At 35.8% G+C, this 13,284-nt stretch overlaps 1 protein-coding gene and 1 long non-coding RNA gene across 2 annotated transcripts; one reads left to right on the top strand and one right to left on the bottom strand.

The window, feature by feature from the left end:
* The first annotated feature begins 4,223 nt into the window (after positions 1-4,223).
* LOC113114879 (uncharacterized) lies at positions 4,224-6,155 on the top strand. Its single transcript, XR_003293799.1, has 2 exons — positions 4,224-5,200; positions 5,360-6,155. It is a non-coding gene; the product is annotated as an uncharacterized LOC113114879 (long non-coding RNA).
* LOC113114864 (DNA-directed RNA polymerase I subunit RPA34-like) lies at positions 6,065-8,078 on the bottom strand. Its single transcript, XM_026281939.1, has 3 exons — positions 7,865-8,078; positions 7,632-7,761; positions 6,065-6,844 (listed from the first exon to the last, which is right to left on the bottom strand). Exons 1-3 carry the CDS (start codon positions 7,914-7,916, stop codon positions 6,148-6,150), a joined length of 879 nt encoding a protein of 292 aa, XP_026137724.1. The 5' UTR covers positions 7,917-8,078; the 3' UTR covers positions 6,065-6,147.
* Positions 8,079-13,284: the final 5,206 nt, after the last annotated feature.

The raw sequence follows: 13,284 nt of genomic DNA, 5'->3' as shown, positions 1-13,284 counted from the left end.
TCAGATAAAATTCATAATGCATGGTATTAGTTCATAGATACTGTAGATATAAAAATACACATATTTTGCATATCTCTATAAATTTGATAAATACAAATACAAAGTATACTCAATTTTATAAATAATATATATATATATATATATATATATATATATATATATATATATATATATATATATATATATATATATATATAATATTAAAAATATATATATATAAAATTATATAAAATATATTTAAAAAAATTAAGTACAGTGAGAAAACAAAGCTACTTTTGAATGGCAGTTTGACCTTTTTTTATGGGAAGTTTGATTGACAGGCGATCTGACCAATAACAACGTTGAATCCTCTATTTTTGTCTGACAGACTAAAGCGTAGAGTAACGTCTGTTGACTTGAACGTGAAAAAAAAATTCTGTGGTTGAAACAAGAAACTTTCTGATGTTCATTCATGTTTATTTCGCACTATTAATTGTAAAAATTAGAGAAGATTGCTTCACATGCCACATGAACTGAGGCGCTAAAGTGATTACACATTTAAGGGCCATAAAGCAGTATTTATTGTTTGAATTTCTTACAATATGACAAAATTTGAAAGCTGACACTTGGTTTCATACCAAAAGTATCCTGCTCTGTCTTTTAAAAATACTTCTCTAATAAATATTTCAGTTCCATTTTGCTGTTTTACTGGCACAAAATGACACACTTTACCTCTAATGTTTAAACAGCCTGGGTTTGAAATTGTATTTTAGTGCAATTTGTAAAAAGACATCAACCGCCAGGGTAACACCTACTGAAGACAGGCTGAGTGCTGAGGGGAGCCATTTATCTCTTTCACTCAGCCACAAGGGGACGAAATACACATCTTGTGACCTTTCAAAGCAACTCGCCACAGCACTTTGAAAGACCATAGAAGGAACATTTTATGGTGAGTTGAAAGGAGGAATGCCAGGATTTGTTCTTGAGCAGATGAGTGCCCTTGAATCTTGTGTGTGTGTGTTCTGTAGGTTTTATGATGGATTTTAGTGCTGTGGAAATCCAAAGGCCGTTAATATCACAGCTTGCTGATCAAAAGGAACAAAAGTATCTTTAAGCAAGTGCTTATAATCAGACAGAATAAAGTTTATGCAAGTACACTTAAAAGTAGGCAACACTTCCAGACTTACTCTATTCAAAAATAAGGGTTCTTTATTGCAATTAAGGATTCTATAAAGACCACAAAAAGATTCCTTAACAGAAAAGGTTCTTCAGATTATTAAAATATTCATCACTCAATGAAATATTTCTTTTAAGAATTGTTCACTGAAAGGTCCTTTTGGGAACCAAATATGGCATTGCTGCAAAATGCCCTATATGCAGTATTTATTGTGTATAGGTACTTGTTTTTAAAGTCAAAATTACATCAAAATTGTTCCTATTTCGAATAATTTCAAAATAAAAATACTACCCCTTGCAGCTGTCATCACTATCCATTAGTTAATGTTCATCATTCATTTATATTAATTTAATGTTGGATCTAAAACAGCAAACAGCCAAAAGTTAACAGCATTATTGGTTGTTAAATACCATTACAGTGATAAATCCTGTCTTACTACAATTCAGTTCATTTCTAAAATTCCTTTATTCTTGATTAATTTTCTGTTTAATTATGAAATACATCATACTGTGGAAGTTAAATAGATTTGAGAACGCTATTTCTCATTGTTTTTTTGCTTTCCAATGTTATGAAAATAGCGAATAAATGCAGGAAAAAATGTTTTCTTCTAGACTGCTTTGGGCTGCAACAACGCAGGGCTGCTTTTCACTAAGTAGTCATAGAGACAATCAGTTCCAATACTTTATATCTAGGCTTGCAATGCTTTTGGAAAATTCAGCCCATATACAGTCGTGGCCAAAAATATCGGCCCCGTTGGTAAATATGATCAAAGAAGGCTGTGAAAAACCATCTGCATTGTTAATCCTTTTGATCTTTTTTTTTTTTTTTAAATCACAAAAACGTATATCCTTTCATTGGATAATAAGAATTAAAAATGGGGTAAAATATCATTATGAAATAAATGTTTTTCTTTAATACACATTGGCCACAATTAATGCCTCCCTTTTATTCAATACTTTTTGAAACCTCCGTTTGCCAGTTTAACAGGTCTAAATTTTCTCCTATAATGCCTGATGAGGTTAGAGAACACCTCCTTCATCCAGAATCACTCCAGACCCTTTAGATTCCTATCTCCATGTTGGTGCTTCTCTTCAGTTCACTCCTCTCATTTTCTGTAGGGTTCAGGTCAGAGGACTGGAAAGGTCATAGCTCAGTGACCCATTTCTGTGTTGTTTTTGAGGTTTGTGTTTGCGTTATTGTACAGTTGGAAGATCCAAACATGGCCCATTATAAGATTTCTAACAGAGTCAGTCACTTACTGATTTTTTTATCGGTTGGTATTTGATAGAATCCATGATGCCATGTGTCTAAACAAGATGTCCAGGACCTCCAGCAGAAATATAGGCCCACAACATCAAAAATACAGCTTTATATGTCAATGTACACATGGGGTACATTTAATATCTGTGTTCACCAAACCCACATTGAGTGTTTTCTGCTAAAAAGCTCATTCAATTTCTAGGGGGGCCAATAATTGTGTCCAACGACTATTTGAGAAAAACCTTTATTTTATAAAGGTCCCCATTTTAAATTCTTATTATCCAATGAAAGGATACATTTTTGTGAATTTTTTAAATAAAGATCAAAAGGATTAACATGCAGATGAATTTTCACAGACTTTGTTGACCATATTTACCAAGGGGGTCAATATTTTTGGCCACGACTGTACATACACACACACATAAATACATACATACATATATATATATATATATATATATCCAAACTCACACAAATGACAGAAAAATGTTAAATAATTGCACTTCCTGAGCAATGACCTGGTGTGTGCAACAATTCTGTACACAGAAAGGGAAATCCTCTCTTTAATTTGAATCACAAATGTGACTCAGTTCCCAATTAGCCTACTTTACCAATATCTTTGCCCCATTTTTCCACAGTTTAAGCAACAGCAGCTAGCACCTGAAGGTTAAATCTAACAACAATTCCATGAGGTTATAAAAAGCTCTAGTGACCCAGTTTCCATCTGCACTCTCCCTTTTATCTCAACAAGCCATGAAAAGAGGCAGAAACGGAGATGTCAGAACCGCGCAGAGGGAAGCGTGCGTTTGGCACCGGTGGGGAGTAAGTGACCCTTGGACAGATGGAAGCACAGCATGTCTAGGAGAGAAAGTGTTGGCCTAGCCTAACGGGTCATGCAGTCGCCAACACAAACCCTGGCCTCAAACAAAATAAGGCTTGTTAGGTTTTCGTTTGGGCAAAGAGAGAAAATGGCATATTTTCTGAAAAATTTTTTTTTTTTTTTTATTTAGGTGCTTCAGACGGAGAACAGTAAAAAAGTAATAATTAATAAATAAATGTTATATATATATATATATATATATATATATATATATATATATATATATATATATATATATATATATATATATATATATATATATAAAATAATATATATATCAGAGAAATATAACAAAATATTAATTTGTATGACACAATTGTGCACAGGCATCTGTTGAGTTTGGCTGATCTCCACTACAGTCTGTATCATCCCAGCCAAAAGTTGTTTTGAAAGGCTGGTCTTTGTGGATTTTTTTCTTCTTTATATAAAAATAAAACAATATTTTGGGCAGCACATCTTGGTCACTGACAGAAACCGAAGCACTGAGTGCTCTCATGATACGAACGCATTCATAGAGCGGGGTAAGGAAACAATGAGGAAAAAATTGCATTGTGGATGTCATGGAAACCAGCTGAAAGACCTGGTGCTTTTATAACATATGTCTGACTTGATTTGGTTGTGCACATTGCAACAGTAGAATCACACATATTTTATTTTAATGCAATGCAGGGTCCGAATACACCTACATTGCTCCAGACTTCATCAATACAATCAACCACACAATAAATAGCTAAATAAATAAACATCCACCTTATTTTTCCCAAAAGAGCGGGGGCGGGTACATTTGATGGGCCTGACTCCGGCTCCTGGTCTCATCAGCATTCAGCTATTTTAAGCTGTACAAACCAGCTTGTTTTACTGCATAATATTACAAATTAGTGTCTTGTCATTTTATTTGAATGCATTATCTTAATTATTAGAGTACTGGTTTGTAGTGCAAATGGTTTTAACTTTCTGCACGTTGTTGTAGTTCTTCTTTAATGAACCGGAAGTCTTGCCCACAGGCTTAGGATACTTCCGCGTTGGAGAATAAGGTGTTGTTTACAGAAATGTAAACGAGAGGTGAAACTGCACTGAAAGGCTCTCTTTGCTGCTGCTGCAGAGGAGGCTCAGTGACACATTTTGCAATCGACGTCTTTGACTGAGCCATGTCAAGTTTCTGGCGAAGTAATTCATCCCCTACAAACACCTGAATGGGATTTATCAAGTAGAAATATTGACTGCCGCGTCTTGGCGTGAAGAAAATGTGTGTTGTGGATGACTCTGGTGCTCCTCTAATTGGCGGGAGGCACCAATCGAACCCCATTTCGAACGCCGCGCGCCGCTCAGTAGTCCTTGACTAGTCCGCGTTGCTATGGTAACTCCCCCAACCCCCCCTCCCCAAATGCTGCAGGCCGCGTGGAACACTCTGAAGAGTGAGTGATAGAGAGACATCTCCACAGTGGAGAAAGACAAGAATTGCTGCAGTGAAAAGGGGGAGGGTGTGCACAAAAACGAGATTGGATCAAAAAAAAAAAAAAAATAAAATCATTCCCCTCATCCCCGTCCCCCACCCGAACCTTATCTTTTGCATCGGTTTTAGGGTGCACAGGACCCCTCGCCTTGCTTTGCAGTCTGGGCACGTTGCTTCCAAACTTCAGACTGCGTTCAATTATTTATCTGCTTCACCAGACAGCCAGCAATGTTCAAGCATCTCATAACGCCTGTGGCATATCGCGGGGAAAAAAACATTATTGATGAGAGTATATGGGTAATAAAAAACAAGTCAAACGAGTTGCACGGACGTGATTACCGTCCCCGCCTCTGTGATAAAAATCACCGGTGGTGACAAATCACTTGCCTTTCTGTGACTCAAACTCAGAAAATATTTGGCAAACGATGCAAAGCGTGGGTGCTGGAAACAGGTGAGAGAGAGAGAGAGAGAGAGTTTATGTGACTATATATCATGTGTAATTCACAAAAAGTTCTCAATGAGAGTATCAGCAGGTGCAGCGTTCTTTAAATACCTGATGAACGCATATGTAAAGCAGCCCCTGTGTGAAATTCCTCATGTGATCCCATAGGACTCCGGGATGTTGAGCTTTTACCTGTATGTGCGCAGTGGGAGGGGCAGAGAAACCGAATCTGCAGGCGGCAAACGTGCAGGAGCTCATTAGAAAACATGACCATACTTCAGTGCAGAACAAGCGGCGGAGCTTCAGCCTTCTCACCGGCAGAGGGAGCTCTGTCGCCCCCTACCGACGAACCGCAGGTTTTAAGAAACAGTTCGTCCACAAAATCGAAAGTTGTCATTCTTGTTGTAGAACACAATTACTATAATTTTTTTTTTTTTAAACGCCGAGAGGTTTTTGTTAATACAATAAAAGTAAAATCTTATATGTTTTGTTAATGTTCCACAGAATAAATCATTCTGGTTTACAATGACATAATGAACTGAGTGAATGGATGACGTCAGGTTTTTTCCATTTATTAATTGCCTGTATAGACCTTAGTTAAGGAAGCACAATAATGTTTTAACAATAATCAAAACAAGGTTGTAAGGGACAAAAGTATGCCTTAGTGACTCATTTTCAATATTAAATATTCCATAAGGCATCTAACCTGACTAAGGTCTATTACATAAAATAGCATCTCTGTGATGTGCACTGCAGTTGCTTGAATGACTGTAACCCCCCCCCCAAAAAAAAGATTTTAAGTAGAAGCATGAATCTATGCATAAGGTAATACTGAATGTTCCATAGAAACCTAGAATTATTTCAAGACAGACACAGTTTTTCAATTGCATTTGACAGTTAAATATTACAGCAAGCATTTGTGAACATGCCAAATCATCCCTAGTTCTTACGACAGTCTACTCATGTCGACTACTTTTCTTTTTCTTCTTTTTCGTTTTCCCTGGTGTGTCAATGTAATCATCGTATGAAGGATCCAGTGGCTCCGTTTTAGATATTAAACTTGCATCAACCATGTCTTCACTATGTCTTTCCTTCTCTTTCTTCGTCTTTTTCTTCTTCCTCCTCCTTTCCTCCGTCGTCGACTCTTCCTCCTTAAGTTCAGAGAATTCTAACTGATCACAGTCAATTTGTGCCTGTTCTTCTTTGATAAAAACTGCTTCACTGTCCTCTTGCCTCTTGTCTTTCTTTTTCTTTTTCTTCTTTTTCCGATCCTCGCCCTCGATCGGTTCCTGACTGGTTCTCTTGGGAACAGTTGGAGAGACTACGGTGGCTTCATCCTGCGTGTGAGGTTCAAAGGAACTCCCAAAAGGCTGAAACCGTTGCCTGAGACCAGCTGGGATGGATGGAGCTGGAGCGGCAGGGATGGGAACGGGACATTGGTTCTCACCGCAGTTTCCGTAGCTCTCTGAGATCTTGAGGATTCCACTGAAGCCAGAGGAACAGAGGACAGGCTTCTGATGTTTCCCTTTGGAAATGAGCAGATGGAGATCTGATGGTGGCGTTCTGCTGCTGAGGACGCTGTAGATCTGAGAGGTCGCGCCAGAAGACTGGATCATTTCCAGTCCTGATAAGGGAACTTGGAGGTTTTCAAAGCTGCATAGGACACAAAACAAGTATTATTAAATTGATCAATCACATTTCAATTATGCAATGTTTTTCTATATGAATTTTACAAATAGTTTTAGTGATAATTTCTTGCAGTATATGTAATACATTTAAGCCAGTAACACACAAGCAGTGACCCTCAATGGATGGACATAATTTTTAAAAAGATTTAATTGTTCTACAAAAACATTTAAAAGAACAATATCTACCTATAGAAATATTCCAAAGCACAGCATGATTAGAAGAATGTATATTCACAGTAGAGCGTTCTGTGATGTTTAAGACGATCACAATTTAAAAATTTAAAACAGCAATATTTCCAGGGTTTTCATGACCATTGAGAACCTTGTCAATATTTTCAAAATAATTAAAAAACATAAATACCCAAGTAAAAAAGTTCTAAAAGAATGTTAAGGACTACTAATGGATTTTCTGCTATTTAATAAAAATATGATTATAGTTTTTATTAATTATTATTATAATGATAACTTACCGGAATGCTGGAATTTACCTCATTATTATTTATTTTAAGCATTATTAAATATTACTTGCATAAAAATAAAATTAACATTTTATAAAAACTAAAAACTAAAACATTATTATTATTATTATTATTATATTCATGCATTATTATTATTATTTTACATTTTATTATTACTATGTGTGATCTCCTCAGGATTGGTTTCAAATTAGGACAGAAATCCCATTAGCAAACCTGTTCATTATTTGCAATAAACTATTTTAAACAATAAGCTATTTCTAGGGTATTTTGTACCATTTAGGATCGAAGCGAGCTGGAGCTTTGATGATCCATAATTCCTTCTCTCCATCTTCGTCCTGTAAAACACTTGCAGAGGAATCATACGGCATGGACACAAAGTCGGCCGGACACTGGTACTTTGAAACTGTGAGAAAAATAAAAAGAGAAAATAAAATCAGATTTCAATTGACATATCTGAGTTGATTAGTAGTGAAAAGACTGAACAGTGTTAGCTAGTTAGCACTCACCACTCTGCTTTTCTGTCAGGCGTTCACAAGCTTCTTCTTCACTGTCCGACATAGCGGCGCTATGCTTTTTTAATATAACAGTATGTAATAAATGTTTTCCGACTTCAGTATCACCAGTTTGTTCCTCTAAATACAAATGCTCGCGTAAACATGTGAATCACATGTGGATGCAAAGGAAACTTTGACCCGGAAAGACTTATACATTGGTTGGAGAACGCCTGTCTGCAATACATGTAAGGGACAGCAGAGGGCGCACTTATAAAGCTTTTCTATAAGATATGAACGAATACAGCGATTTTTATGTTATATTAATAATGTGTGACTAAATAACAAATTTGAATTTATTCATGAAAAATCGGACTATATATATATATATATATATATATATATATATATATATATATATATATATATATATACATACATACATATTAGTTTAACTGTTAACATTTTGATGAAATTTTTTAATAGGCTATAATTCAATAGCATGTTTCCATTGTGACATTATAGCTTTTATACTTAAAATGTCAAACATAATATCTATAAAATAGATATTTCCCCTTGGCAGTAATGGTGAGAATGTTCAATAGCAATAGACTTTAATATATGGCTAGTATTTATTTGCTTATTAAACATCTACATAACATTCTAGTTGTCATATGAGATGCATATAAAAAGCATGTGATTTCTTCTTAGAAACGTTATTATTATTATTATTATTATTAGTGGAATATCAGTCTATTTTGTTGGAAGGCATGGGCTTGGTATTCTCTTACCCTTCTGTGTTTATTTTGTCAAGTTCATCTCAGGTTCAATACTGTGAGAAAGCTCCCCAGTACAGTAGAACACACTAGATGCAGTTTGTAATTGGAGATGCTCCTCACGAAGACTCAAAGCCTCCTCCAGTGAGATCCAGTGAATAAGATCCTCACAACAATATCGTATATAACAGGTCATCAAGCAGGTCGTGGAGTTCATGCAGTCTGAGGGTTTAGACTGAGAGGTAGATCTGTAATGTTGTAGTGTGTTTTTTGGCGGGACCGAGCAGATTATGCTGTCCTGGTTTAATTTTAGAGCACACATGAAAAGTAAATAAAGGAATACTGAGCAAAAATGCATGTAAACAAAATATATTGATGCTTGTCTCTTGTGGAGATGCCACTATTTATGGATATATATATGAGCAGATTGATAGATGCATTGCTGTTCAGGGTTGAATCCAATGAAAACTGGAAATTTCTGATTTTATCTAATCTGTAAAGTCCTGCCAGATTATGAATTGCTTGGTCTGTGGTTACTTCAGCACATGCACATCTTAAGTTGTTCGCCCATCTTTGGTGTTGCTCTTACAAGAGGTTATTCACTTAGGGAATGGGAACATGGGAAATTCAACCACATCCCGCCTCGTGTCCCCCATCCCTCTGGACCCACAATAGTTCGGTCAACTGGGAGCGCGTCATTGCACTGACCCTCTGTCTCGTCCTGGACCCCCAGCAGACACCATGACATCAGCAGGACAGTGGACGAACCCTGCAGCGGTCATCTTGCACCCCCTGTCCTCAGACCACCCCGCTCACCTCAGGAGGACTGTGAGGTGTTTGATACTGTGAGGGCTTCTTCTGTGAGCAGTGTCAGACACAGCTTGTAAATAGTTTAGACTGTTTATTGTTGATTATTCATTTTCTTAATATTTCCCAACATCGTAGAGGCTGGATAAATGTACAAATTATTTAAAATAAATAAAATACAGAATTGCAATAAAATACATAAATGATATGCAAAATACATAATTACATAACATAAAATACACAAAATAATAACTGAAATACACTGAAAATATATATTTTATAAAAAGCACAGTTTTATTTATTTTATTAATATATTAACACACAAATATATATTAAAATATGTATTTTTTATTAACATCACTAATAACACATACAAATACGTGTATTAATTTTTATGATATTAACAATAATAATGTGAATATGTATGTTTATATATATTTATAAGTACACTACTTTTGAAAACTGAGATCAGTTAGATTTTATTTATTTATTTTTTTGGAAAGAAGTCTCTTATGTCCAGGGCTGCATTTATTTGGTCAAAATACAGTAAAAAAAAAAAAAAAACATTTACTGACTGCACCTGTATAATATACTGTGCATACTATTTATATTTATATACATTATTAGTTCTATATATATAAATTTATTAGCTCTAAAATATCGCAGACATAACCTGTCTATAACACAGTATGTGGTCACATTGAGTGCAGTCTAATAAACACAACAGAGCTGAAGGTGAACACAAGGTCAAGATTGGTGAGTCCCGAAATATCACTTTACCAATGTTCAAAGTGCAGTCAAACACATCTGATTATAGTTCTTTCAAGCGTAAATATGAAAAGAAAAAGAACTCTTTGTAAACACTGATGCCTTTTCTCAGAATACACAAGCTTACGCTGTCACTTACAACATAAAGTAGACCTCATGCATTTAAAAATGCCACCGTGTGCTGGTGAAACATCCAATCCTCCCATCTACAGTGTTTAAAAAATGCATCACCGCTTCAGCCTTTCTCTTGCAATTTGAATGACACTCAACCAATTACATGTTTTAGTGCTGGAAATGTGTGTGCTTTGGTGTGAAGAAAGTCCTCTTTTCTTTGTTGTATATTCCTCATAAAGATGTCAGTGAGTGGGAGACAATCTCTGTTGAAAAATAAGGGCTTTGCCTCCCAATTTTCTCTGGTGATTACCGACACACAACAGCAAGCAAATAAATCACACTGTGACTTGTAATGTGCAGATTAGGCAAGTGCATAAAGTAAGTGGGCTCTAGAGCTTTTATTTTGTTTTCAGTGAAGATTAATGAAGAAGCCTGTATTTCATTATAGTCCAATTCAACGTCTATTGTCACTGAAATATGATAAATTACAGATGGCATGCCACGCAATATTATAATGTCCCAGTGAGACCTTGACCTACGCTTGGATAAACACACGATACAGTTCAAGTAGAGCACGTCACCCTCTGCACAGTGAGCATAGCATATATCTGGGAAAAGATTTCAACAACATCCGCTATAGATCTCAAAGATAATGTCCTATCATTTATTCATAAAGAAGTTACATCACACGAAACTGTTCATGCAGACTGACTGAAAAGTACTTATATAGTTACAACACAAACAACAATGTACATGTACGTGCATCTCACATGCACCAGTAATTTAATTAAAACATAAACAAATATTTCACTATAATAAATTAAATATTTGATTAAATTGTTCATTAATAAAAATGTATCACATTTTCTCTTAACCGGACTTATTCTTAGCAGAATAAGTCGAGGAGCAGTATGCAGACACGTTTGTACAGTCTGACACTTTCAGATAAGAGCCCAGTGGCATTACTCCTTTCCAGGTCACTGGACAGCCAAAGTGCACCGGCGCAGAGCTGGAGTGCCAAGGCATTGTGTTACACTCAGGAGGAACGTGACCCAGTGAGCATTGACCTTGGACAGATGGGCAGTGCGCTGCAGTACACTGAGTGAAGGAGCATGAAGTCATGACTTTAGTCACACAGATGTTGAAAGGCAAAAGTAAATGCTGGCAAGGCACGTGCTGTTGAACATATCTATAAATAAACACGTGTGATGCAGATTTATTTTTAAACAACCAGTTTTATTCTCCCAGCTATATATATATATATATATATATATATAAAGGGATAGTTCACCTAAAAATGTAAATCCTGTCATTACTTACTCACCCTCATGACTTTCCAAACTCATAAGATCTTGGTTTGTCTTCACCACGTTTAAGGTCCAGAAAAGTAGTACGGACATCTATAAAATAGTCCATGTGACAACAGTGGTTCAACCGTAATTTTATAAAGGTACGAGAATAGTTTTTGTGTGCGAAGAAAACATAAATAATCACTTTATTTAACAACTTCTTCTATTTAACGTCAGTTTTTAAAGCAACTTTAAAGCAACTAGCCATAGTTTTATATATTTTTTGCAACTTTGGAGCCCTCTACGGTTAAGTAAGTGGAATTCACAATTGTAAATATATGATTGTCGTAATTAAAGTAGATAGCTGTACACATGTAATAAAGTAATTTTGCTCACCAAAACCCGCCAACCAATCCAAACCCAAACAACCAAAAGACTACTCCCAAAACGGTCCTCATTAGAAGTCAGTATACCAACAAAATGATTTAAATCTAATTTCATGGTGATTTTTTTTTCTGTGACTATGTAGCCCCCAACAGTTAAGTAAGTGACATTTTTCACTGTCCTGGGGGTAAGTGTGATTTCACCAAGTACAACATGTTCCTGGATCAACATCCATGTTGATGCTGGAACAACATTCCAATCAACCAATCAGAACTGAAATATAACTTTTCAGGAAGTATCTGTTTTAGGCTTACAACCAGAGTTGGGTGCTTCTACACCCTTGTTAATCAAGCTATCATTTCCCACTGATTTTAGGAATAAATTATGGGTAGGGTTAGGTTTAGGGGTAGGGATTGAGATTTTTGGACAATAGTGTTGATCCTGGATCATCATAAGATGTCGATCCAGGAACATGTCTTACTTGGCAAAATACATGTGCATTTGTTGCAGTCATAATGCAATCTGCTTTTTTCACAGAATTTCGTACCAAACTTACTCCCAGAACAGATGTTTGGTGAGAGCGCTGGAAATAAACAGAATCCGTTCACCGTGTCCATCAGAATGAGTTTAAAACTTTCAAGGTAAATAACAACAACTTCAATTGTCATTTTTAACACTAAAGACAGAAAAACAGTACTATATTAATACTACAGAAATATTTTTTTTGTGTACAATAACATGCAGGATTTAGCAGACTTACCATACATAAATATTTTGGAGATAAAGTCTTGTGTTTACAGAATATGTAAGAAGTCTCCTCTGAGCATTTTACTGGCAGCTCAGTGTTCCGCTCTATTAATAATCTGACACATTACACAAGCAGCTTGGTTCTTTACGGTGGCTGTTTGGAGTCAAAATGACTCATCTGTGATAGCACAACTTCACGTGAACAGCCATGTTGATACAAATGTGATTTTTCCATAATGCTGCATACATGTTATCAGATTATAAGGTCAAGGCCATTGCCCTTGATCACAAATAATGTCACATAAAACATTTACTTTTTTATCTCCATTTCACCTCATCACTTCCTTTCACGACATCTGTTGCCAAATAAAGTATTTATCCGAACTATCTAAAGAAAAGAGCTGAGAACCACACAACAGAAGAACGACCGACATCATGTATTTTATTTTGGCATAACAGCAAATCCATTACATTGCACTTTCTCACTGCTGACATTCAGGACTTACAGTTTGGTAGGCTGAAATAGGGCACCTGGAGAACTAATCATGAA

This window comes from Carassius auratus, chromosome 15 (genome assembly GCF_003368295.1).
Source record: "Carassius auratus strain Wakin chromosome 15, ASM336829v1, whole genome shotgun sequence".
NCBI classification, from domain to species: domain Eukaryota; kingdom Metazoa; phylum Chordata; class Actinopteri; order Cypriniformes; family Cyprinidae; genus Carassius; species Carassius auratus.
This window is presented reverse-complemented; position numbering and strand designations above follow the sequence as displayed.

Excerpts from the sequence above, each read along its gene's own strand:
- LOC113114864 (XM_026281939.1), bottom strand. The coding sequence starts at position 7,916 with ATGTCGGACAGTGAAGAAGAAGCTTGTGAACGCCTGACAGAAAAGCAG. Across the intron at positions 7,762-7,864 it reads CCTGACAGAAAAGCAGAGTG|TTTCAAAGTACCAGTGTCCG; the intron begins GTGAGTGCTAAC and ends TTTTTCTCACAG. Across the intron at positions 6,845-7,631 it reads GCTCGCTTCGATCCTAAATG|CTTTGAAAACCTCCAAGTTC; the intron begins GTACAAAATACC and ends TGTCCTATGCAG.